This window comes from Cylas formicarius, unplaced genomic scaffold (genome assembly GCF_029955315.1).
Source record: "Cylas formicarius isolate icCylForm1 unplaced genomic scaffold, icCylForm1.1 PGA_scaffold_4__25_contigs__length_36172078, whole genome shotgun sequence".
In the NCBI taxonomy this organism is placed as follows: Eukaryota; Metazoa; Arthropoda; class Insecta; order Coleoptera; family Brentidae; genus Cylas; species Cylas formicarius.
In genome coordinates, this window is record NW_026844334.1 from 1,922,092 (window position 1) to 1,947,853 (window position 25,762).

General features: G+C 35.5%; 1 protein-coding gene and 1 long non-coding RNA gene across 2 annotated transcripts; one reads left to right on the plus strand and one right to left on the minus strand.

The window, feature by feature from the left end:
- The first annotated feature begins 1,212 nt into the window (after nucleotides 1-1,212).
- Nucleotides 1,213-25,117, plus strand: LOC132700693 (palmitoleoyl-protein carboxylesterase NOTUM). The gene is made up of 7 exons (XM_060668181.1): nucleotides 1,213-1,317; nucleotides 15,523-15,716; nucleotides 19,406-19,554; nucleotides 20,774-21,271; nucleotides 22,816-23,080; nucleotides 23,140-23,297; nucleotides 24,768-25,117. The coding sequence occupies exons 1-7, from the start codon at nucleotides 1,291-1,293 to the stop codon at nucleotides 25,103-25,105; spliced, it is 1,629 nt and encodes a 542-aa protein (XP_060524164.1). The 5' UTR covers nucleotides 1,213-1,290; the 3' UTR covers nucleotides 25,106-25,117.
- On the minus strand, nucleotides 20,913-25,227 carry LOC132700695 (uncharacterized). The gene is made up of 3 exons (XR_009618677.1): nucleotides 25,112-25,227; nucleotides 24,819-25,048; nucleotides 20,913-20,925 (listed from the first exon to the last, which is right to left on the minus strand). It is a non-coding gene; the product is annotated as an uncharacterized LOC132700695 (long non-coding RNA).
- Nucleotides 25,228-25,762: the final 535 nt, after the last annotated feature.

The window sequence follows — 25,762 nt, forward strand, 5'->3', positions numbered from 1 at the left end:
TAAAACTTGTCTTATTTTCAATTTTTTCAAATTTAAAATCCATGTGTTGAATATAAGCCTCCTAATTAAGATATCTAATGTAGGCACGCTTTGTTCCTCATATATTATATCTTGATCACTTTCATCTACACTCGAGAAAATGTCAGCATCGCTTCTTTTTTTCCTCGCTGAAATGGGATTATTCACAATTTTCCATATAGTTGATGCTGGAATTTTCGTCAATGTGGCCGTTTCTTCTAAAGATGGTTGCTTGCTGGCACCGCGTTCAATGAGAGTCAAATAAACATTGCCTATAACTTCCTTAGTCTCAATAGAATAGTGTTTTCTACATTTGGGCGGGAGCATCTCCTGAGATACACTAGACTCGCAAATATTTTGCATAATTCGCACACGATTCAACACACGCTGTATTACACACGAAATAAGAATGATTACTAATAAACTTAAACTATGTAGTATACCAAACCTAAGAATATTAAACACAGGTAGCTATTACGGACCACAATTTTACTCCATTTAAATTCTGAGACTTTAGGTAATAATAATTGTATGTTAATGACCACCCTTGGGTATTCTTATATCTATGAACAGACCATACTTTTACAGTGTAACTACGATTGTTATTTGTTATAGTTTTTATGTCAAATAAAGTATATATTTATTGTAATTTTGCCTACGAGATACAAACAAAGTGAAAAGTGCATTTTTTTTAAATTGAACACCCTATACATTATCACATATTTTAAGAGCAAATTAATTTGGCATAATTCATCTTGTATTTATTAAATAATTCATTTCCAGTTCAATAAATATTTACACATTATCGATTTTGGTACAAATTTCGTCGACGAAGTTCACGGATAACCGTGTAAGAAATAAACATTTTTTATGTATTTTGTGACAATCGAAAATAAATAAATGACAAATTTTTAAACAAGTAATATTGAACTAACGCCATGCCGGAATTGCGTTTCGTCCTCCTAGCTTGCTAAAATTTCACGACGTGAAATTATTAAAAATAAATCGCTTTCATAGCGGCCCGAGGCAGTTACCTTGAGGCAGACCGCTGAGATAACGAGTGGTGCGCACCCCTGTCGTCTCGAGGGGGTAGCGGGATCGGTCTCTTTTGTATTACCACTCTCTGTGCGGGCACATAAGTCCGACTACTACGCTGGTCCAGCAGCAGCAGCAGCAGCATCAGTCGCGTTTACGGTGTTAGTGAGGGAAGACTTGAAAACGTGATATCAGGTGTCTCGTAGTTTTGGGTCGCTTTGCGAATGCGGTGTTTTGATGGCGATACCCGTCCGCCTCGCTCAGGTAAAACGCTTATTTAAATCGCGAGATCAAAGCGGTCGCCGCCGCATACAATGTCGCGCGATTTTTGAGGTTAGGTGCTTGCAAAAATTCCCGCCCGACAACGGTCTTCAACTCTCACGTCAAGTTGACTCCCCTTACCTCTTATCGAAGATTAAAAAATACTTTTTTGCTCTGAAATTATTTATTTTGTTGCACTTAAGAATACATTACATGTATCAAAAAAAAAAAAAGATAAAAACTCGAAACATACAAAAAAGTATTGGTGCGTAAACGAACCACTGGGAAAAAACATTAAATAATGTTTTGAAAAGTTCAAATTTGACAGAAAACAACTAAATTGGACGCATAATATTTTATGGTGCGGGAGCGCACCACTCGTAACACCCGGTTTCATTTTAAGTTTTTAAAAGTTTTTAAAGGTCGCAAAGCAATGTAAGATTCAAAATCTACCTGGGAAATATTTTGGTCGTTTACATTATTAAACAATTTCCGTGCATTCACTACTAAACTATCCAGTGAGTTACAAAATAAAGGCCACCACCATTTCTTTTCCAAATACCTCTGTAATTAGCAATTCCCCTGTCATGTAAATCTACCCCACCAATATACCTATTGTATTGGGCAATTACATAAGGTTGGGGTGTATTTACATCTTTCCGTTCTTTTATATTATAGCGTTTTACATTTTGGAATTTTTTGAAATTTCTGATTGAAATGATTTACAATTTTCCATTGGACATTTATTTGTTCTATTTTCCCGGATAGTATCGGTGGCAAAATAACCAAGACGCTAATTGTTGGATGTTTATAATACATGCGCTGACATGCCTAGTGTCAAAGTTTCACAGATAAAACCAGTGGTTTTGTTGCGTTATCTGTCGCAACAGATTTTACCTCGCAGTCAAATTGTGATTTACGTAAAGGAATTAGGCCACAAACTACTTCAGTAAATATTGTGAAATATGCGGTTTCAATGGTTTCGTAAAGAAGTGCTTGTCCATTTCAATTTTTTGCTTATGGTGGACGTTTGACCACCCGTCAATGGACATACTCACACATTGTCCTGACAGGGAGAGAAGAAAAACTTTTTGTGTTTTTCTCCTCATACATTTCGTCTAAAAGGCTTGTTGATAACGTTTTCCTTTATGGGTGTATGGGTCTTAATAAGTAATAGCTTTTTGTACGTCAGAGTTGTCAATGCGTCGAAAACTGGAATCTTTTCGTTTTCAGCATTACGAAACTACGCGAATTGGGCTGATTTTTTCAGTTTTTTTCTTTTTGTCGTGAAACTCGAGCCACACGATGTAGTAGCAAGATCTACAGAGCTGTCGTCAAGCGACATTCGAGTGCCCAAAAAAAAAAAATTAAAAAATTAAAAACGTAATTTATAAATTTATATTATTGTTAGTAAACAATAAACCATATACGTTGAAAATCGTCGTGTACATTCAGATCAACAAATTATAAAATATAAACACGAACTACTTTTTTTATGTATCGTATATAATTTTTTTTTAATTTTTAAACATTAACATAAATAAAACACGTATGGAATCACAGTTAAAAATCACAATTAAAATAAAAAAAATAAAAAAAAACTTTTTTTAAATATATCTTAGATATTTTTTAATAAAAATCAAAGTTTTCCCAACTCTGATCACAAAAACCATTCAAATTTTGGGGTTGGTCACCAAAATCAAACTGCAAAAAGTGCAAAACCCTGCCTTATTGTAATTTGATTTCTGTTTTTTTTTACAGGCGTTTATATTCAATTATCTATTGTTAGACAGCGAAATTAGATAAAATAAATGATTTAATTAAACGCATTTAAAGTGCCAAAATTAGGTACGCACAATTTTTATTCATTAATTAATTCGTAAGATAAGGGAAAAGAAAGGGGCATATGTGCCTCAAAAGTTTAATAATACTAATCTAATCATTGAATTAGACCGATTAATATTAAATTTAACTATAGAATTCAAACAGATTCAATTTGTTTATTGATTTGCGATTTGCATCGAAAGTTCAGGGTAAGTAAAGTTCATTATATGGTTCATATATGGCAAAAGTTATGAGAAAATGGTAAATACAAAGATTGCTAATTTATATATTCATTTTTTTAAATGCCCTGTTTTTAAAATTCGTTTTGGATTCCTTTTAAAATTCTTCAAATTTTTTATTAACAGTATCGCATACCTAAAACCCGTAGTTTTTTAAATATTTTAATTTTTCTAAAAAGAAAAACTAAAATTCTAAAAAGATGGTAAAATACAACAAACAAACACAACAACAACAACTTTCATTTTAACTTTTAACTTTAGCCTTATTTATGTCTAATACTATTGCTATAGCATTCCTGGGCCATGACAAAATGATATACAACACCAGAAGGAATGCTAAGGAATGTCTAAGCAGAAAGGCATATTTTTGAACATTTATTGGGCCATAATAAAAATTGAAAATCACTCATATTGCAGCAATAGTCTTAGACATAAACAAGGGTAAACATTGGAAAAGTTGAAATATAGTCTTATAAATAAAAACACACCGAAAAACGAAACAAAATTAAAGTTACATTTTTGGGCTAACTAAATTCACACAAAATTGGCCAATATTTTTTTCGACTTTTAACCAATAATTTTTCATCCATCCGCAAAAAGACTTATTCGTATTTCTTTTGGGCACTTTGGTACTCTTTGATGTTGACATCTCAAAAATTTTGTATTTATTTTTTATGTTGTTTTTTTGATTTTTCAAAGTTTCAGGGTGTATTGATTTTAAAATAAGACACCAAGTACTTAAGTTTAAGAGAACTTATTAATTATTATTTTCCTTAAAAGAATAAGGGCCAGGTTCAAAGTCAATAAAATATTTTTTTAGGAGATAAACGTTAAAAACGTTTTCGTCAACTAAAACAGACACATTTTTCGCTTAAGTTATTTTTATTTTCACCGACGAAATATAACATATACCTTTTTAAATTCCAGAAAATGAAATTTCCGGTAAAAACTGTCGGTAAATGAAATTTCCCTCCGGTATATAAAATAAAAACTCCAACCCAGCGGAATTTGTTAATTCGGAACCAATGCGTCGATAATAAAACAAAATTTGAATTTCGATTTCGATTGAAGAGAGTGTGGAGAATTTTTCGTCTATTTAAAAAAAAATCGTTATTTTTCGCTTCAAACTTTAAAAATAATTGTTTTTCAAAGATTTAACAATATAACAAAAAAAACAAAACTAAAATTACGTTTCTGGGATAAATAAATTTACCAAAATTCACACAAAAATCCTAGTATTTCTTTGATTTTCAAGCAATAGTTTTTCACAACCTGTTCCATCCCCAACCGCGTACCCTTTAACACTGACATCTCAAAAATTTAATATTAATATTTTTTTATATTGATTTTGCATATTTTTTTTTTCAAAAGTTGAGGGTATATTGATTTTGAAATTAAACATAAAGTCCGTAAGTTTAAGGAAAGTTCAATTTTATCGAAGAAAACTTTCGAATGACCTTAAAATTGTCAATTGCCAAAATTTAAAAAATATATATTTTTTTTCCGCTTCAGAATTTTAGAATATTTTAAAAAAATATTACTTGATATTTATTTAGTAACTTACCTCGTTGTTGTGGTGGCACGGCCGATGTTACCTTCACCCCCGTCGGGAAACGTCGTTTTTGAGATTACGTCGGCCGCTGGCGCGCATAGTAGGCCCGTCCTCTTCTTCTTTTTTATGCCCGTATCGAGATTTGTCGCACTAATTGCAAGATCAAACAGCGGCACGAGTAACGAGGTGGCCGATCGTGAACAACTCTAGATAATTATACTTTAATAAATGGCTTTTGGGTTCGATCGAGAATCCGCTCTGTCGGCACGCGGTCTTTGAAGTCGGGCCGCTTCTACGTCGCCTCCCGGCCCGAAATGTTTTAGCCACACGACCGGGAGGATGTCTTCGAGGGTTTATCGGTAGAAGGAAATGCAAAAAGGACCAGAGGACAATTTAATAAAGGTCAAAGTTCAAAGTAAATGATTGTATTAACAAAAACAAAGGTAGATACTGGTATACTTCGACCAGAAATATAGTGCTTTTACAACCGACCCCGTGATTAACTTTTCCTACTGTTTATTACTCCAAAACCGCAGCCCTTACAGAACGCCCTGCTAAACAGACCCATAAAGTTTGTTCATAGATATAAGAAAGTGACTAACTCCTACGAATTAAGGAAAGACCCGGGCAAGCTGTAAGAATGAAATATGGCCGAACAGGTCCGTACTTTGCTTAGAATTTATTTGGGGTTTTGTTAGGAAAGATACTAAACAATAAAATTAAAATTATTCACATAATATCACTATCACTATCGCTATCATCGCCTGTTCTAATTATTATTTGTTCTGCTTTTTCTATATGTTTAACAGAATTTGCCCAACTTTGTGGAGGGATGTTAAAAACTTCGGTTTCTATAAGTTTGAGGACATTGGAGTTAACACTGGGAAAAACATTGTTACGACGAATGGCAGATTTCAGTTGGTGCGAAACATGTTCAATGGGATTAAATATACAGTAGTAAGGTGGAAGCCTTAAAACTGTATTCCCTAGATTTTTTGCATAATTATCACCTATGTTTGGATTTAGTTTGTTTTTAAACCAACTTTCAAATAAATCGGCGGTGGTGTCTTCATGGTAATCCAGCGAAGAATCTTTAATATTTTTCGCAGACCGAGAAAGTCCATTTGGAATCAACCATCTTTAGAGCCAGCATGCAAAATAGTTATTCTTTTACCTCTTTTTGATGGCGCGTTTGTTTTATACTTATCAGTTGAGTTAACCTAACCCTTTTCCGGGGTATCATAAGTGTCGAACCAGGTTCCATCCAAGCAAATAATTGGCCTTTGGTGTTCTCTGTAAATCCTAATTTTTTCTAGATATTTCAGTCGCCATTTCCGAATTCTAAAAGATTCTATTAAAACTTGCCTTTTGTCAATTTTTTTAAATCTAAAACCCATGTGTTGAATACACTTCCTTCCATAAGGTAGTTCTGACACATTTAACACCGGTTTTATCTTTTTCAAGCCTCCTAATTAAGATATCTAATGTAGGTAGGCACGCTTTGTTCCTCGTATAACTGGTAAATTTTACGCCGTATTGTATGTTGATCACTTTCATCTACACTCGAGAAAATGTCAGCATCGCTTCTTTTTTTCCTCGCTGAAATGGGATTATTCACAATTTTCCATATAGTTGATGCTGGAATTTTCGTCAATGTGGCCGTTTCTTCTAAAGATGCTTGCTTGCTGGCACCACGTTCAATGAGAGTCAAATAAACATTGTTTAACTTCCCTAATCTCAATAGAATCTCAATAGAATAGTGTTTTCTACATTTGGGCAAGAGCATCCCCTGAGATACACCAGACTCGCACAAATTTTGCATAATTCGCACACGATTCAACACACGCTGTATTACACACGAAATAAGAATGATTACTAATAAACTTAAACTAAGTAGTAAACCAAACCACAGAATATTAAACACAGGTAGGTATAAAACTATTTTCTATTACGGACCACAATTTTAGCTGAATTTAAATTCCGAAACTTTGAATAATCCCATTCAAAAGTAATTGGTCACTTTCTTATATCTATGAACAGACCATACCCGTAACCAGTCCTGGACCGTGCTAGAAACTTATCTACCTACACAAGCGGGATATAAGAATGTTTTCAATCTTTTCCGCCCAGAAATTCTTGAAACATGTAGATAAAAAAATTAGTATAAAGTAGCAATTTATTACGTAAAATACTTAAAACGTCAAAGCAATAAATGCACTATATTTTTGGTCGTATTGTAACTAGCGTTATTTCAGCAAAACATATCGGGCTCACTATCGCTATACTCGCCAGTATAATTCGTCACCCGGTGCATTTTTTGTGACGTCCTTAAAAAAACCTTTTTCCCCCTCATTTCACTAGACTACCTCTCCGTAAATCCAGCCGCTCGAGGCGAATGGAATTGGTTCGCGGCAAATCGAACTAATCTACCGTACGTGTTACGTGGACATCTGTTAGTCGGCACTCTTTAGCTACATATTAAACGCTTATTTTACGGAAGAGTGGCGCGTTATAGTAAAAGGCACCGGTAGTATCGTATAGTAAGCGTGACCTTCGGTGCCGGCTATGAGCGCGACGTTGCCGCATCGTTGTGAAGATTCATAGCGGCCAAAGACTACGGAACTCTTGAACGACATTTAAAGTTACGGATGCTGTTGATACTATGTATTAAAGTAACATGTTGCGGTGTTACGTGTAAGATGCAATCCTGCTCTCACCTGCTCCATTTTATAAAAATAATTTTTAAAGAAAAAAAACGGAGAAAAATGTTTTTCGTTATAAGTTTTCACCTATTAATATGTACTTTGGTTTTCTCTTTGTCATATCAACAGTGAAAGGTATTGATTGTCATAACTTGTGTTGAGTATGGGTTGTCATGCTGTTTTGACATTACAAATCAAACCTTAAATGAACGCTCTTATTGCAAAGCAATGGTTTAACTTTCTTAGAGCTATGACTAATACAAAAACTGTAATGATACTTTAGATGTTTAAAAATCCTTTTTGTTATTCTTTTATTTCTTTTTTTTTTCAAGCAAACAAAGTTAAATATTTTTAAAAATCCTATAATAATATTTAGTATATTTAGACGCGCGTTTCGCCAACCAAGTTGGCACCTTCAGGAGAAGATTAAAACTCGGTTTTAAGGAAACAAAAATCCCCACCCGAGGGGAAAACGGGACGGTAGCGGCAACGTCGCGGGTAATGCGAGTGCGTGCGCGATTCCTTGAGAGCGACAGGTACGTCTTTGGCGGCGAGGATCAAAGCGGGCGGCGTCCGACCCACACGCACCCGCAGCCACCCATATAAATCCTCGGCCGTTGAGCGCGGCGACAAAAGCAAAGTTGGCCGTTTCCTACGCGCGTCACTTTGATATCGGCATGCGGTGCGTGACGTTGCGACTTTTAATCTCGCCACAAAGCGATGCCGACCGACTGGAATTTTTCGCGGCACGGTTTCACGTTACGAAATATGGCCGCCGCACCACGAGACGTTGTGCCGTGCGTTCAATTTATCTTGATAACATTTTAATTGACTGTAACTTTTTCGTTTTCAGAGGTATCGAGGTAAACAAAAAAACGAAATGCGGGGTTAGTAGCCATGTTTTTTTTTCCAAGTGACGGGTAAAACAAAACACTATCGATTTTCTGACCTGTAAGTCAATAATCAATAATTTTAATTGGGTATTATGTATATATTTAATGTCTCTTATATTATATTATAATTTGCAACAAATCAAGTCCAAACATTTACCGAAAAACTGTTCGCTTTGCCATGTGCATGTCTACACAGTGACTTGTCTTAGGGTGCCACGTGTATATTCTGGAATGTCTGTCATAGATATAAGAAAGTGACCAATTGCTTTTGAATGGGATTATCCAAGGGTGGTCATTACCATACGATGCAACAAGATTATTACCTAAAGTTACGGAATTTAAATTCAGATGAAATTGTGGTCTGTAATAGAAAATAATTTTATACCTACCTGTGTTTAATATTCTTTGGTTTCGTATGCTACTAGATTATACCAAAAAGCAATTAATTGAGATTTCACAAAGTTCCACCTGTTGGCTTCTTCAGAGCTTGAGTGAAACTGTTGCAGTCAAGCTCTGAAGAAGTCAACAGGATAATAATAAACGAAAATAAAATTATTTAAAGCATTTTTTTTATTTAAAATTTTTATTAATTAAACAGGGTCGATAAGGGCCTAAACTTGTGTTTTTTAAGCACCCGCACGGCATTGCTGCTTGGAATTCCAGTATTTCTCTCCTGGTGGAAGCATTCGGGTTAATTTCTATTTCTCCCAACTTTATCTCTGGCTATGCTTCTATACGTCCTAGGCGGCGGTTTTGTAAAGGGTCCCTCTTTATTTAGGCGCTAGGTTGCCCTCTCTCCGCATATCTCTGGAAAAGATTTGTCGATTTCAGTTACTTTCAATATAACATTTTATCATGTCGTACTTTTCAAAGTTTTCAAACAATTTCATAGCTTTTAACACTTGGGCTTGTGTATCGTGGCAATTGTTTTAATCTGATCATAGCTACCTAGATAGATACCGTAAAACTGTATAGGTCAGAGTTAAGCACAGCCTACTATAGTAATTATTAAAAATTGCATTAACTACTTGATAAAAATAGGTGTATGGCACATTGTTTGACAGAAAAATTGATTAGAAACTACTTTTTTTTAAAATTGGGGTATTCCATTTAAAAAAATGTAACTTTGTGTTATATCTTGTTAAGACAAATTCGGTGAAACAACTAGATTTGTCCCTAAAAATTCATCAAAAAATCTTTTTAATAAAAATCTCTATCTTTACAAATAAAAAAGTCATAGAGGGTTTTTATAAACGCACACTTTTAAGAATCACCCTGTAGCTCAGAAACGCGTTGACATATCACGATGCGGTTTTTAGTTTTCGACTTCTCTTGAAAATCGCGCTCGTAACATGCATACTAGTTTTGTGCTAACTATGCTGCAAATGCTTAAAGCTATAGAGGCCCCTCGAATTTGGACCACCCTGTACATTTGAAAATGTTCGCAAATTTCATTAAACGACAAAACGAACTCCCTTAGTTATTGACATTCATTTAGGAAACACCCTGTATACTGGGTGACCATTTCTTGTAAGTATTCCAGCAATTCACGTCGATCCGAAAATAATCAAAACTCACGAAAAGTTTAAACGGCCCGGATCAGTTTTGATAAAGTGCTCATTACTTGTTTATGGTCGGGCCCAAAGTAAACCTGTTAAGTAGCCGGCTACCGTACGCGTATGTAAATATTATTATTACACCGTGGATGTCCTTCGTTAGTGTGGAATACGGTAGCGTCCTCCCTCTCGTTCCCTCCGCCGTCGTACAGTCAGTAAAAGCTACCGGTTTCGATGAGCGTTTAACTTCACCCGATCGGGATACCGTGGATATGCCACCAGTAATACACGAATTGTTTTCGACGTATGTCGTTGTGATGTTATTTGTTGTTGAACGTTTTCTCTCTTTCTTTTTACGGGTAGCTCATTTTCCGTCTCCTGTCTCTTCGATCTATTAGCCTTAGAAATAAAAAGACATTTATTTTGAACAAGAGAAATATAGGGACAGAGCGATTTATTTCTATTGTAGTAGTGCAGCGATCTCTTGAATTTAAATTTATTCAACTCAATTCACAACAATAACACCTGGTACACAGTGGTTTTGTTGCCCGGGATATGAGACTAATTTTAGATATATGCTCACAATTCATGAAACTATCAATGATTTTGTAAGAATAGCTCTCAATTTTGTTAAAAATCTTTATTTTAATTTAAAAAAATATTAATTTTATTTTGAAAGATTAACAAACATTGAAGCAAATAGAGAAAAAAATGTTAAAAACTTATACTATATTTCCATAAAACGCCTTTTGTTAGCTTTTCTTTTATAACTCTTCTTTGGGCAATCTCTTTTTAAAGACCAGCAGTAATCTGGCATCATGTGATAATCCCAGCGACCCTGATACCATTCTTCCATCACTTTTAGATCCTGGTGGAACCGCTCTCCCCGTTATTCACTATAATTCCCTAAATTATCCTCGAATTCATCTAGATGATTGCGAAGATAGTTTAACTTGAAACTCATATTTGCTCCTAGAATCTGAAAATTTGTCAGCATATTTTGCACAATTACCTAGGAAATTTTCGACTACCAACTACTACTATCCCAAGCTTTACTTGATTCCCATGATGTTGCTTTGCTCCACTGTCCCACATGCAAATAAAGCACGGGTATTTCGTGTATCCACTCTGTTGACCGAGTAAAAAATTAACCATTTTCAAAAGTATTTAATTTTTTCTAAAACTAATTTTAAAGATTTTAACTGTGTAGTATAGGACATTATGTAGACTGTAAATCTGGATATCTCCAGGTTTGATTGCGATTGGAACCTTTAGGATCTACAACGCAAAAGTAACAATAATCGAAGTGATTTGTAGGCTCCATCCAGATCATCGGAATTCCAAAGTCTAATCCAGAACGTCCTCCTTTTTTCCATAACCGTAAAGTCAACGCGTAACTTACAAACAGTACTACATTTATACTTTCTTCTTGACGAACTCATATTTTAAAAGACAAATGTATATTTAAATATATATTCAGTAATTGAAACGAAATATTAACTCATAAGAACTTATTTAGATTCACGTGTAGGTACTTCGTATTATCAAATAACTGAGATCTCAGCTGTTCTGCGGAGCAAAGGGTGGGATCGCTAAGAATAGGGATCACGTGATGTTTGTATGCCCGAAAAAGTTATGCAGAATTAAACTGAGGTGGCTTTTACTTGATGGAAATCCATTTATCAAAATAAATAAGAACTAAAAGTTCAGATTTTCACCGTGTCTTTATCAAATGTAATATTTACAAACTACCTGCTACTATATATACCGAAAAATGACCATAAAACATTAATTAATGTTGTTGCGAGAATTTAAGTTCAATAAAGGAGAGGCATTTAAATCTAATTGATCGCTAAGCAATACATTTGAATGTCCCATTTTGTTAATCTCCATGACTTCCAATAAATTTAATTTTCTACTTTTTGTGGCTGTGTGTAATATATCAAAATTGTCGTCAAATATGTGTTTTTCTGTGTTTAAGTGTGTAGCATAATTAGAATCTAGACTATTGTTTTTAAACGCTCTTATATGTTCGTTAAGGCGTTTCTTGAAGGATCTACCTCTTTGTTTTGTGTTGTTAGTTCTGAAAGCTATTTTTAAACCACATTTTGACAAATGTTTTGAAACTTTTTCGCTAGGTTCTCCTATGTATGTAATTGTTTTAAATTGTTCGTGTTCTGTATTAGGTTTCGGATAAATGGAGTTTACTGTTGTCTGGATTTGTTTTTTATTTATAATTTTATCTATAATGTTGTAATACCAGCTCAAATCGCCCTTATACACACAAAATGGCTGCATTTAACTCTTTTATACACAGACTCCTTAATACGCCACTCTCAACAGAAAATTACAACAAAGAACTTAATATCATTAAACAAATAGCACAGAACAACGGCTACGATTTGTCCATTATAGATAAAATTATAAATAAAAAACAAATACAGACAACAGTAAACTCTATTTATCCGAAACCAAATACAGAACATTACATACATAGGAGAACCTAGCGAAAAAGTTTCAAAACATTTGTCAAAATGTGGTTTACAAATAGCTTTCAGGACTAACAACACAATAGGAAAATATTTAAAAAACAATAAATCGAAATATCCAAAATCCCAAAAATCAGGTAGATCCTTCAAGAAACGCGATAAGTGTACAAAATTTGAAGCAATCGACTTCATATTTGACACATCTATGCAGCTTTGCCCCGTGATCCAGATATATATATTTATTTCGCAGTCTCACGAACGCCCCTTTGCCCCACCCCTCTCAACCGCTTAACGGGCGTTTAAAAACTTGTCCTGACTTTTTGTCGGCGATATCAGGCGGCCATCATGTAAATTAATTTCGGTACTAACGACGACGGCGCTACGTTAAAATTGTCACAATTACGGCCCCGACCCGATCTAATCTACGACCAACGATTTTGATTCGCAATAAAATAAAGCAAAGCAGGCTTAATGGTACGTTTTGTATAGGATTAAGTCCGGCGCGTCCGCCTTTTTTTCGATTTTTTTTTTCCATCGTCCCCTGTCGGCGCTTAATTGCTTTTATGAAACGAGATTCTACGAATGGTTGACTCGTATGTAAAATAACCGGCACAGTAAAATACGGGAGCGATAAATACGAACGCTATTTGGTAAGGTTTTGGTAATTGCTGGTCTCTGGTTACTTCTTTCAACTGAGATTTCTCTCCTTTTTAACGGAAACAATTCTGGAAGTCGAAGACGCAGAAGAATTGGCTGCATAAACTTTTATTCTTGACAATTTTTCAAAAATGCACAGGGTGCGCCTCAAATTAAAAAAAAAACTACAAAATGGGTCCCCCTAGTATTGAAAATCGGAGATAACTAAAGCACTGTGTTTCAAATATCAGTTGCTTTTACATGGCAATAAAACTCACATACACAGCAAAAACTTTTGTATTTACGGTTTTCACCTATTGTACAGGGTGTTCGCGATATTCCGTGCAATATTAAAAGTTGTTATAGGCGCTCTAAATTTGCAGCCAGCGACTCCAGATTTGGCAGAGAAGTAGAAACTCGGATCCACATTCAATCTCTTTAAAGTCGCAATTAAGTACCGCAAAGTATTTTTTTTTATTCTTGAATTTTTTTTTGTTATTTTGGCTTCCAGAAAAACTTGTTTTTCTCCATAACAATTTTCCCGATCGGCAAAATTCTTTAACTGGCAGACGTGGAGGATCCAGTTTAATAACATTTATTTCAGGCATTTTGTCGATTATATACAGGTTTTTTAAATTATAGTCAAAAATCTTAAAGACTTTGAAAATTGTTTTTTTCCAGAGTAAATTATTAATCGCAAATCAAAAATCGTGAAAAATAATTTAATTTTTGTATTTGCGCTCTTAGTCTATCACACACGCTGGTCGAGAAATTTGAAAAAATTCATATGAAAATCACTATTCCACGGGCCGTCAAGACACGATGACGTCAGCGATTATTACAGCTTACTGCATGGTTTCAGAAAAGGCTTATTTTCCCGAAAACCATTTACTATTTTAGAAAAATTCATGGACCAGGAAACGGTTTTTTTTTTTTTAAATTATATACAGGGTGTGTCGATTATGGGTAAAAACATCTAAAAGAGCCTGAAAATTGCCGAAATTTGCTCCAAACGGTTTCGTAAATTGTGAGGAAAGAGGGTTTCAGGTTTCATCTGTCATACAGGGTGCGCGAGATACTTGGAATATTATAATTGGAAATCGTTATTACTTGCACAATTTTTTATATTTATCAAAGTTTGTCGTTCGAAATTCGGCGATAAGTAAAAGGCGCTTCATACATAGTGGTCCGCAGAAGCGAGTTCGCGCTACGCGCTAAGCACTTGCCCCGCCCAGCGACGATTTTTCGAAAGCAATCTTGTTACTTTCGAAAATCGAATTTTTCGAAAGTATCTGCGCTCGTATAAAAATTTTATATCTCGGTAACGGCAAGTCCTATGGGATCGCCGTTGGTACAGAAATGATCACGGTCGAAAAAAAAATTTTTTTTGTCTGTTTGTCCATTCTCCGTTCTCCCTTCTCGTCTTTTGGTTTTTCCTGAATAACTTTCGAACCGTTGGAGCTACTCAATAAACACTTCTGCCGTTATTAATATAGGCTTTTAAGACTATAACTATGCAGATCTGGTCAAATAAGTTCAAAATTTTATTTACTTTGAGCATTTCCGAAAGTGTCTGCCATAATGTTAACCGCATACTAAGGGTCCGCCTTTATTATTTATCGATAATAATAACGGCAGTTGTGGTCAAATATATTTAAAATTCGCCAAAAATCAATACCTGTCTCACCTGCGCAGTACCTGGGTCCACCGCTTTGGGCCTTTGGTATAGGGGCCTCAATGTACAAAAACCCAGGTCTGGTCAAATACATGCAGGTAGCCGCCCACTGGCTCTTAGACTATAACTTTTCTGTAAATACAATGACCCAATGTAGAATATTTAATAATAGATAGATAATATATAGAATATATAGAATACCAATTCAATGGTAAAACGTATGTTAGGGTGTATAAAGCTTAAATATGTAAAGAAATCTACTAGGGATTCTAGACCATGAGGCCGATTAAAAAATTTACGTATTATTAATTGTCATTATTAAATTCAATGGGCCTTCGTGAACCGCGAATGACGCTACCGCCGTTCTGATCTATTTCGACCGGATTAAGCTCGTTCGGCGCTACCCGCGGCGCCCCGCCTCCGCCGCCGCCACCGGTCGGCAAAGATCAAACGGAAACCGGCGTATTATTAAAATCTCGCTACCGCGAAAAAAAAACCGACGGGCGAGCATTAAGGCGCGCCGGGTCACCTCTTGAAAAATTACCTATTGAAGAGGCGGCCGGGGTAGATAAAAAGCAACTGAACCAAAGTGGTATCGTATTATACGCGATTAATCTGATCCGGCACACTTATTTTCCGCAGATAACGTCGCTCTGGTTGGGCATGAGTCTGATGGTGGCTCTCGAAACCGCTGCCGATCAACAGCCGATTTTCACCAATGCGATACAGAGGGTGGTGCAGACGCAGGCGAGTTCCGCCACCGGTCACTTTAAGCCGCTGAAGAAGGTGTTTCTGTCGGACAGGGCGGTGACGTGTAACGACGGCTCGCAAGCGGGGTGAGTCCTTGATAATGTTCGAATTCTGAGAAAAGAAGATATACGAATACGAGGTCTGTTCGAAAAGCACGGTGACTTTTGACTCGTATGTCTCCGTAGGAGCGGCACACCATGTCTTATTGTTAAAGCAGGTTTTCTAATATTTCTAAGTTGCACTGTTGAACCTTCGCTGAGGACATGTTTACGTTAAAATAAAATATTGAATACCTTTTACTTGATGAAAATCCATTTAACAAAATAAATAAGAACTAAAAGTTCAGATTTTCGCGAAGTTATATATATTCACATGACAACACCGTGCCTTTATCAAATGTAATATTTACAAACTACTCGCTACTATATATACCGAAAAATGACATTAATCCCTTAATTTGGGTTATTATTATTATGCCGTTATTATACATGTAGTTTTGGATTGTTGCTTTTGTGTCACATGAGGAAGGGGTTTTAGTCAACTGTATACTGTGACAACTTGCTTGGAACTAGTTTGTTTTAAATCAACTTTGAAATAAATCAACGGGGGTGTCTGTATGGTAATCCAGAGAAGAATCTTTAATATTTTTCGCAGACAGAGAAAGTCCATTTGGAATCCAACCATCTTTAGAGCCAGCATGCAAAATAGTTATTCTTTTACCTCTTTTAGATGGCGCGTTTGTTGTACACTTATAAGTTGAGTCAACCCAACCCTTTTCCGGGGTATCATAAGTGTCGAACCAGGTTTCTTTCAAGTAAATAATTGGAATTTGTTGCTCTCTGTAAATACTATTTTTTTCTAGATATTCCAGTCGCCATTTTCGAATTCTAAAAGATTCAATTTTTTTTCAATTGTCAATTTTTTTAAATCTAAAACCCATGTGTTGAATACATTTCACTGCCACATTTCACCGGTTTCATCTTTTTCAAGCCTCCTAATTAAGATATCTGATGTAGGCACGCTTTGTTCCTCGTATAACTGGTAAATTTTGCGCCGTATTGTATCTTGATCACTTTCATCTACACTCGAGAAAATGTCAGTATCGCTTCTTTTTTTCCTCGCTGAAATGGGATTATTCAAAATTTTCCATACAATTGATGTTGGAATTGTCGTCAATGTGACCGTTTCTTCTAAAGATGCTTGCTTGCTGGCACCACGTTCAATGAGAGTCAAATAAACATTGTTTATATCTTCTTTGGTCTCAATAGAATAGTGTGATAGACTAGACTCGCACATATTTTGCATAATTCGCACACGATTCAACAAACGCTGTATTACACACGAAATAAGAATGATTATTAATTAAGTTAAACTAAGTAGCATATCAAACCAAAGAATATTATACACACAGGTAGGTATAAAATTATTTTCTATTACAGACCACAATTTTACCTGAATTTAAATTCCGAAACTTTAGGTAATAATCTTGTTGCATTGTATTTTAAGGACCACCCATTCAAAAGCAATTGGTCACTTTTTTCTTATATCTATGAACAGACCATACCTGTTACTACATATACCGAAAAATGACAATGAATCCTTAATTAATGTTGTGAGAATTTAAGTTTAATAATGGAGAGTTATTTAAATCTAATTGATCGTTGAATATCTCATTTTGTTAATCTCCGTGACTTCCCATACTTTAATTTTCTGCTTTTTGTGGCTGTATGTAAAATATCAAAATTGTCGTCAAAAATGTGTTTTTCTGTGTTTAAGTGTGTAGCATAATTAGAATCTAGATTATTGTTTTTAAAAGCTCTTTTAATGCGTTTGTTGAAGGAGCTACCTATTTGTCCAATATAAATTTTTGGACATGATCCGGATTTCAACCTGTAGACACCTGATTTTTGAGATTTTGGACACTTCATTTTATTGTTTTTTAAAAATTTTCCTATTGCCTTGTTAGTTCTGAAAGCTATTGTTAAACCACATTTTGACAAATGTTTTGACATTATTTCACTTGGTTCTCCTATGTATGTAAATGTTTTAAATTGTTCGTGTTCTGTATTAGGTTATGGATAAATCGAGTTTACTGTTGTCTGGATTTGTGTTTTATTTATAATTTCATCGATAATGGATATCGGATTGTAGCTGTTGGTCAGTGCAATTTGTTTAATGATATTAAGTTCTTTGTTGTAATTTTCTGTTGAGAGTCAGTTGTCATGAGAACATACATAATTTTGTGAAAATCTGAACTATTATTTCTTATTTATTTTGTAGATATATCAACGACTTCAGTTCACATGTGCACCATTTTTGCATTTTCAATATTAATAGACTTATAACTAACACGGTTGGGTATAGTTCGATGTATATTTCGAAAAAGAAAATTCAAATGCCCAAGAAATTTTTACAAGATGAAATTCAAAATGAATAGCAAAGTAGTGAGGATGAATTTTATATTGACGCGTCTGAAAATGATAGATTGGATAGTGATAATGTTAGTGACGAAAGTGACTAGTAGTGGTAGTGATATTATAGTGACTAAAAGACAGAGAAGCATACCTCTACCATCAAAAAACGAGAATATATCACAACCTGGTAATTTGGGTTCACCATCAGGTAGGATAACCTTCTCTAATATTCAAGAGTATTGGTCACAACAGTTCAACGAGAAAAGACCTTTTTTAGTAGCATATTTAGAAGGAGAACGATTTTTAGAAATTTCTTGGATGCTCCACTTGCATGGAAACGATCCAAATGACCAAACTCTTACGGCTCGAGCCCGAGTCAGTCACTATATAGATTATTTGGACAAGCAATTCAAACAATATTTTGTTCCATCATGAGAGATATCGGTAGACGAATCTGTTGTTGGATTTAAGCGTAAAATTAACTTGACGGAAGCTTGACATGATATTTAATGAGACCTGATTTACATGTAAGTACAAGGATAGCGTTACATCTGTGTCAAAAGTCTTTAAATGGTGCTGAAAATTATTTTTCTGAGTACTCGAAATGTCTATTGTGAATGTATATTTATTATATAAAATTTCATAACTTGGCCAAAATAAAAAACCAATGACACATCTAAGGTTTGTTTGGGAATTGGCTGACAAGTTGACTTTCGGCAGAGGCAGAAATTTCTGGCAGACCGTCAACTGTAGATACAGAATAGCGACTAAATGGTAAATTACATATTTTACGCCAAAATATACTGTGCGGTATGTTCTAACCGTAAGGTACAAGGCTGCAGGCGGGAAATTAGGTATATTTGTGACACTGCTTCGAATGGTACCATACTCACCTAATTTACTAATAATAAATAAAATAAATAAATATACAAATAATGAAGTACATAATTAGTTAACCTTTTTCTAAGTCAGTCTTAAGAGAAGAAACTGATGGTAAACACTAAAAACTACCCAAGCAAATCTTGTAAAGCACTGACAAAAACAGTTTTTTTTACGACTTTAATGTTAAAAACCTGATTATTGGCAACGATCTTTTCAATTGCATCCTTTTCGATTCAGTTTGCGCCGATATAAGTCTGAAAAGCATTCGTTTCCGAGATAATTTACTGCCGTCATCGGGACAGCCTGTATAGCACCGCAAATGCGTCTAATCGGGAGCTTTAAAACATTAAAGCCGAGTTCGAAATTAGGGGCAATTATAGAGAGTGCCTCGATTTGTTCGATTAACTCGTAACGGTATATACAGGGCGTCCCAAATTCGTTCGACTCAAGGTGCCTTACGAAAAACTGTTTGTCGTCAGGTTTTACTTGAGAAAATCGTCGAACAGCAAAAAGTGGATCATATTCCTGGAAGGAGGCTGGTACTGTTACGACTACAACAGCTGCAGGAACAGGTGGATCAAGCAGAGGCATTATATGACGTCATCCAAATGGCCTGAAACCAAAGACGGTATGCCACACATTATTTATATCTACGTTACTTTTGCAAAATCGACCAAATCGAATTTTTTGAAAGCGGTAGATCCTACAGGGTCGCCATTGGTGCGGATTTTTTTGATGTCCTTTCTCCGTTCTCTGTTCCTCTGTAGCTGTGGCATTAAATTGCGATAACTTTCCAACGGTTTGGGACACTGCCTTCAGATTTATCTCCTTTTCAGAAACAAGTATTTTCCCGAAAACTGTTTACTCTATTGAAAAAATTCATATACCAGGAAACATGAGAGATCCAGGGCTATAACTTTTACAGGGTGTGTCGATACATGGGAGAGTTTCAGGTTTCGTCTATTATACAGGGTGAGCGACATATTGGAAAAGCATCATTCGAAATCGTTATTGTTTGTAGAAATTTTCATATTTACCACTTTTAGTCTATTAAAAAAAATATCCAAGTAAACAATTATTAAAATAGAAGAAAATTATTTAAATGTGTTATATTACTAGATTATTGACTAATAATATTTTATATCTTCGAGTAATTCTGGAATGACAAAATAAAACACAATATTCAAACCCCTCTCAAAAATCTGGTATTATTGGGTGGTATTTGTATTTTTGTAAAATTCTTTGGGCAGTCTATTTTGACACCCCTACCGTTGTTTCCATGTAACCAAATACATTTGTTTTTCGTTGATATACAAATTATACTGACTGCATCCCTTCAAAATTCCTACCTCTGGTGATATAATTCCGAAGCTTCTTGGGTATTTTCATTACAATGTATGAAATATACCGACATATCATATTTTTCGGAATTTTGATACACTACCATTATCATAGGAAATTAATTAGAAGGAAATAAACACAGCGAGAACAAATTTATAGCTAATAAAAATATAATAAAAAAACTGACAGTCTCGTATGTTTTTGACACATTTTCTATTTTGTTTTTGATAGATGAACCATGGCCAACTATCGACTTAACATGATAATAATATACCATTATTATTATATTATTTTACAAAAAGATATTTTCATCCTGTTTTTTGAAAATTAAGATTCTCTTGTATAGTAATAATAATAACAATATATTTTTGTGTAATGTAAAAAAATAATACATAAGGTGTTCCTTTTACAAAAATATATGTTTGCTTCATAACTAAAAAACCTTGTAAAAGTGTACATATTTTTCTATAAATCAAAAATTCCAAAAAACGCATTCTTGTTTGCAGTGGGCGGCATATTGTCGCCCGACATCAAAGAGAACCCCTATTGGTGGAGCGCCAACCACGTGTTCGTCCCCTACTGCAGTAGCGACTCGTGGAGCGGGTCAAAACGCTCGGAAAAGCAAAGCACTTTCAGTTACATGGGCTCCTCCATCGTCCTGCAAGTGGTCCGGGACTTAATACCGTTGGGCCTCGAAAATAGCACGGATCTCCTGCTGGCCGGAAGCAGTGCCGGCGGTACGGGAGTCATGCTCAATTTGGATTTCGTCGACGAGCTCCTCCACGACGAGATGCAGCTCAAGCAGGTCAAGGTGAAGGGAGTGACCGACTCGGGATGGTTTTTGGACAGAACTCCCTATGTTCCGACAATCAAGACGGCGGTAGATGCCGTGAGAAAGGGAATGGATCTCTGGATGGGGAGGGTGCCTCGGAGGTGCAGGGAGCAGTATTCGGACGAGCCTTGGAGGTGTTATTTCGGGTACAGGATTTATCCTACGCTCAAAGGTAATTTGTGGATTTTAAGGGAAAACCTAATTTGCTAAAAATGGAATTATTAAAAAAAATAAATAAAAACTCGTGTTTAAGAAAAAAACTATTTCTCAAGAACGATAAAAAAATTATTGAACTTGATGATCCGCGACATTCAGTGCTATACATCTTTTAATTTTCAAAAATATACAGGGTGTGCCCGGTATTCGCAAAAAATTGATAATTGGTTCCTCCTTAAAAAAAATTGGCTGCAACTAAAAGTATAATTTAGTGGTCAATTTGTTTTATGCTACAATATAGCTCGTACAGACAGCCAAAAGTTTGTACTTAAGGTTTTCAGCTATTGTACAGGGTGTTCAAATTTTACAGAATATTAAAAGTCCGTACCCACAGTTAAACAATAAAAATCGTGCCAAATCAAATATCACCGAGTATGTTTTAAACATTTTTGATTTTTTTTTTTGTTATTTTGGGGTCCAGAAAAACACAGTTTTTTCAAAAACTATTCAACGGATCGGCAAAATTTTAGAACTTTTTAGAAAACGTGGGACATCCAGGCTATAACTTTCGTTTCATGTGTTTTTTCGATTATATAGCTTAATAGCTGCAAATCAAAATTCGTGAATAATATGGTTAATTGTTTCAAACAGCATCAAGACCTACAGTTTTTGTATTTACGGTTTTCGTCTATCACACATGCTGTTCGAAATATTTGAAAAAATCCATATGAAAATCGCTATTTCTCGCACTTACCATTGCGGCGTCCTGTATAGTTTCAAACAAGAATTATTTTCTCGAAAACCATTTACTCTATTGGAAAAATTCATGGATTAGAACACGTAGGAGATCCAGGGTTATAACCTCTTCTTCGAACATTTTTTGAATTATATACAGGGTGTGTTGTTTTTGGAGCAGAAAATCTAGAAGAGCCTGGAAATCCCGTTTTTTGGGCAAAAATGACAAAAGATGGGATAATTTGGTTTAAACAGTATCGTAAACTGGATCGAGAGCTACAATTTTCTTATAGTTCTTGTATATTATACAGGGTGCGCGAGATATTTGAATAAAAATATTATTGTGAATCGCTATGAGCGGTAAAATTTGTTGTATTTACCAAAGTTTACAATACGTTTTCTTTCGTTTCTCACGGTCATAGTTACTAAGTTTCTAAGTCATCTGATTCGTAAATTTCATCAAAACCGTAATTAAATAAGTCATATAAAAATGAATCATAATTTAAAACGTTTAAAATCGCGAAAAGTTAATTACGTCTACTACGTAAATTTTACCCGGTTTTGTAATTTTATCCCTTGGCTTTGCAGGACATTTTATTCAGTATTGTTTTTTCAATAATACAAGCTAAATATTTATTGAAAGTTAACTATGTCACGTCTACCCCGTAACGCCACACCAAGCGTAGACTATGCCGGTTCGGCGTGCAACGCCCTGTTGTCACGTTGACTGAAATCTCCGGCATGTTTATTATTTTTTAATATTCACTCCTCAACATTGTCCCTAAAAACTCGATGTTTAATTAAAGGACTTATTTGTTTTTCTAGCCAAGCTCTTCGTCTTCCAGTGGCTGTTCGACGAGGCCCAAATGGACGCGGACAATGTAGGCGCACCCGTCACCAAACAACAGTGGGACTATATCCACAAAATGGGTGACGCGCTCAGGCACAGCTTCCAAAACGTCACCGCAGTTTTCGCTCCATCTTGCATATCGCACTCGGTGCTGACCAAGAGGGACTGGCAAGAGGTGAAGATCGACGACATGTCCATAGCTGACGCCCTCCACTGCTGGGAAAGGAAAGACAACAGAAAGTAACTCATTTCTTTAAAAGTTCCGTGCATTGACGCTAACCCGGGGGGGATTTTGGCAGGATAAACAAAAGGAAAAACTACAAAAACAAAAGGCAATCGGACAGAAACCGCGTCATTGACACGGGCGAAGTCGCGGGACGGAATTTGACCAGTGGCGTCGCGGACGACGCCAAGAGGAGGCTCAGAAATAAACCCGGCCTCAGAAGGAAGCGAAAAGGTATTTTTTTTCATATGTTGACCTTTTAATTTTTATCTAACGCCGTTGACATTTACAAAGAACATTGTGTACTCTATTTAAAAAAATAGGTAAGGCGAAGCTTGAGGGACTTTTTTTTTATTTTGACAGAAGCAGAATAGAAGCTTAATAATAATGTAATGATAACTAAGAATAGAAGGAAAAACTCTTTTGGAGATATTGCTATAAGGTGCATCATTAATAAAAGTAGATATGCAACGACGGTTTTGAGCCCGAAATTACCCACAACGTCTTTTCCCGAGCAATGTAGTGAAGGTTTAACAGAAGCTGTTGAATTATAAGCATCATCATAACGATGAAACCTTATCTTGTAAAAGTTCCAGGTAAAAAAGGCTCTAATTCTATTGCTATTTGCTGCAGTGCTATAGCGTGAGACGGCCTTGAATTTAAGTTAAGGTTTCATCGACATCATACATAAAATTAATAAATACGACAGGCTATATGTTTTCGTCGAGACAAAATCAAAACAATATAAACGTAAAACGAATACATAGAAACACATACACATATGAATGCATAAAAATGCACAAAAACGAAAGTTTTCAGGATCTTTCAGATATTTTATGACATAAACGACATACCCTGTATATAATGCAGAAAATTTTCGAAGGAGAAGTTATAACCCCCTGGTATAATAATTCGTCTGATAGAGTAAATGGTTTTCTAGAAAATGCCTTTTTTGTGAAACCGTGTCTATCGCAATTGTAAATGACGTCATCGCGTTTAGATTGAGGGTGAGAAATAGTGATTTTCAGTGGATTTTTTCAAATATCTCGAGCAGCGTTAATACAAAAACTGTAGCTCTTGAATAATAATACCCTGTATATAATCGGAAAATTGCTTGAAATGAAAGTTATAGTACCCGATCTTCCGATCAAGTTCAAATTTTTTGAAAAATACTTTTCGAAATTTGATGGTTCCCAGTTTCTGCAGTTTAGATTTAGCTGTGGACTTTAACTTCCCTGCTAAAATCTGAAGTCGATGGCTGCAAATTTGAGAAACACAGAATATCCCGAACGCCTTGTACAATATATGAAAACCTTAAATGCAAAGGTTTTAGCTGTCAATGGCCATGTGAGAGAAACTGACAACTGAAATACAGCCTTCCAGTTAAGGTCAATTATCAATTTAAGGGAAACGAGATTTTTTTTTTTTTTAATTCTTTTCGGCCCCCCAAGCTAAGCTCCGTATGTACGCAAAGTTTCGATTCGATAGATTCAAATTTCGGAAACTTATCAATTTCCTCAAAACAGTCGAAAATCAAAAAAAAAAATATCTCTGCTGACCTTCGACTGCGGCCATTTTTACGTATTTTGTGTAGTCCGTGGACCATTAAAAAGAAGCGAAATTTGAACCGACTAGATCAAACCGTTCGGAAGTTATCGTGGAAAAAGTCCAGCCTTGCAAGAACAATTTTTTGCTTCGTTGCAGGAAAAGGTAAAAAGAGGCAACCGTATAGAAACCACGCCGCTAACGCCATACTCTCAAACGACCTTATCGCGAGACCGAACGTCCTCAAACGCAGGAGGTCTAACGGACGCAGGTGCGCCCACAGAAGACTTGAGAAGTGCTCTTGGCCGCAGTGTAACCATTCTTGCCCCAAGCTTCACGATCCTTACACCGGCGAAGAAATGGACTTCATCGAGCTGCTCAAGTCTTTTGGCTTGGACATGGAAAGCGTGGCTAGCGCTTTGGGCATCGACATGGACACCCTGAACAACATGGACCAGGCTGAGTTGCTGAACATGCTGACGCAACACTCGAGCTAAACGTACCTCAGTATTTGTATCATAGGTTTGTACATAGGTCTGTTGGATGCGTACTAGTTTCTACATTTTTCCTCCTCTCTCCACCCCACTGTAAATAACGACGGCACCAAAAGTTTTTTTTTATACGAGGGCTCCCTTTTATATTTAGGGATTTGCACTTTTGCTTTTTAAACGCATCAATTGCTTCTTCTGGTGTCCAAAATCGTTGCCCACGTATGGAAATAAAAAGACCTCCATGAAATTCATCCTTAAGAAAACTACCACCACACCTGAAGTCCGAAGACCAGCGATAAACAGCGATCCTAGATGGTGCTCTACTCCAAAAGTCGAATTAAGTTCATCGATACATTGTTGTTGAGTTGTCCACGTGTAAAGTTGTAAAAAATTATTGCACAAAAATGCTCCCGATTAAGTTCCATTTTTAACCCTTACATTTTTTTTAATTCATCACAAAAACACAAACACTCTTTCGGCGAAACCTAACCTCAAAATGTCAAACTTCCCTATAAAAACTTTAGTCTCTACATAGCAGAACTAGTTTAAGAAAATCCCGAAATATAAAAAGCAACCCTCATATAAACGTATATACAAACCGTGTAAATATTTTATAATTTATTTTAGTTTTAGTTTTGAGTTGCGAAATGTCACCGTCGCTCT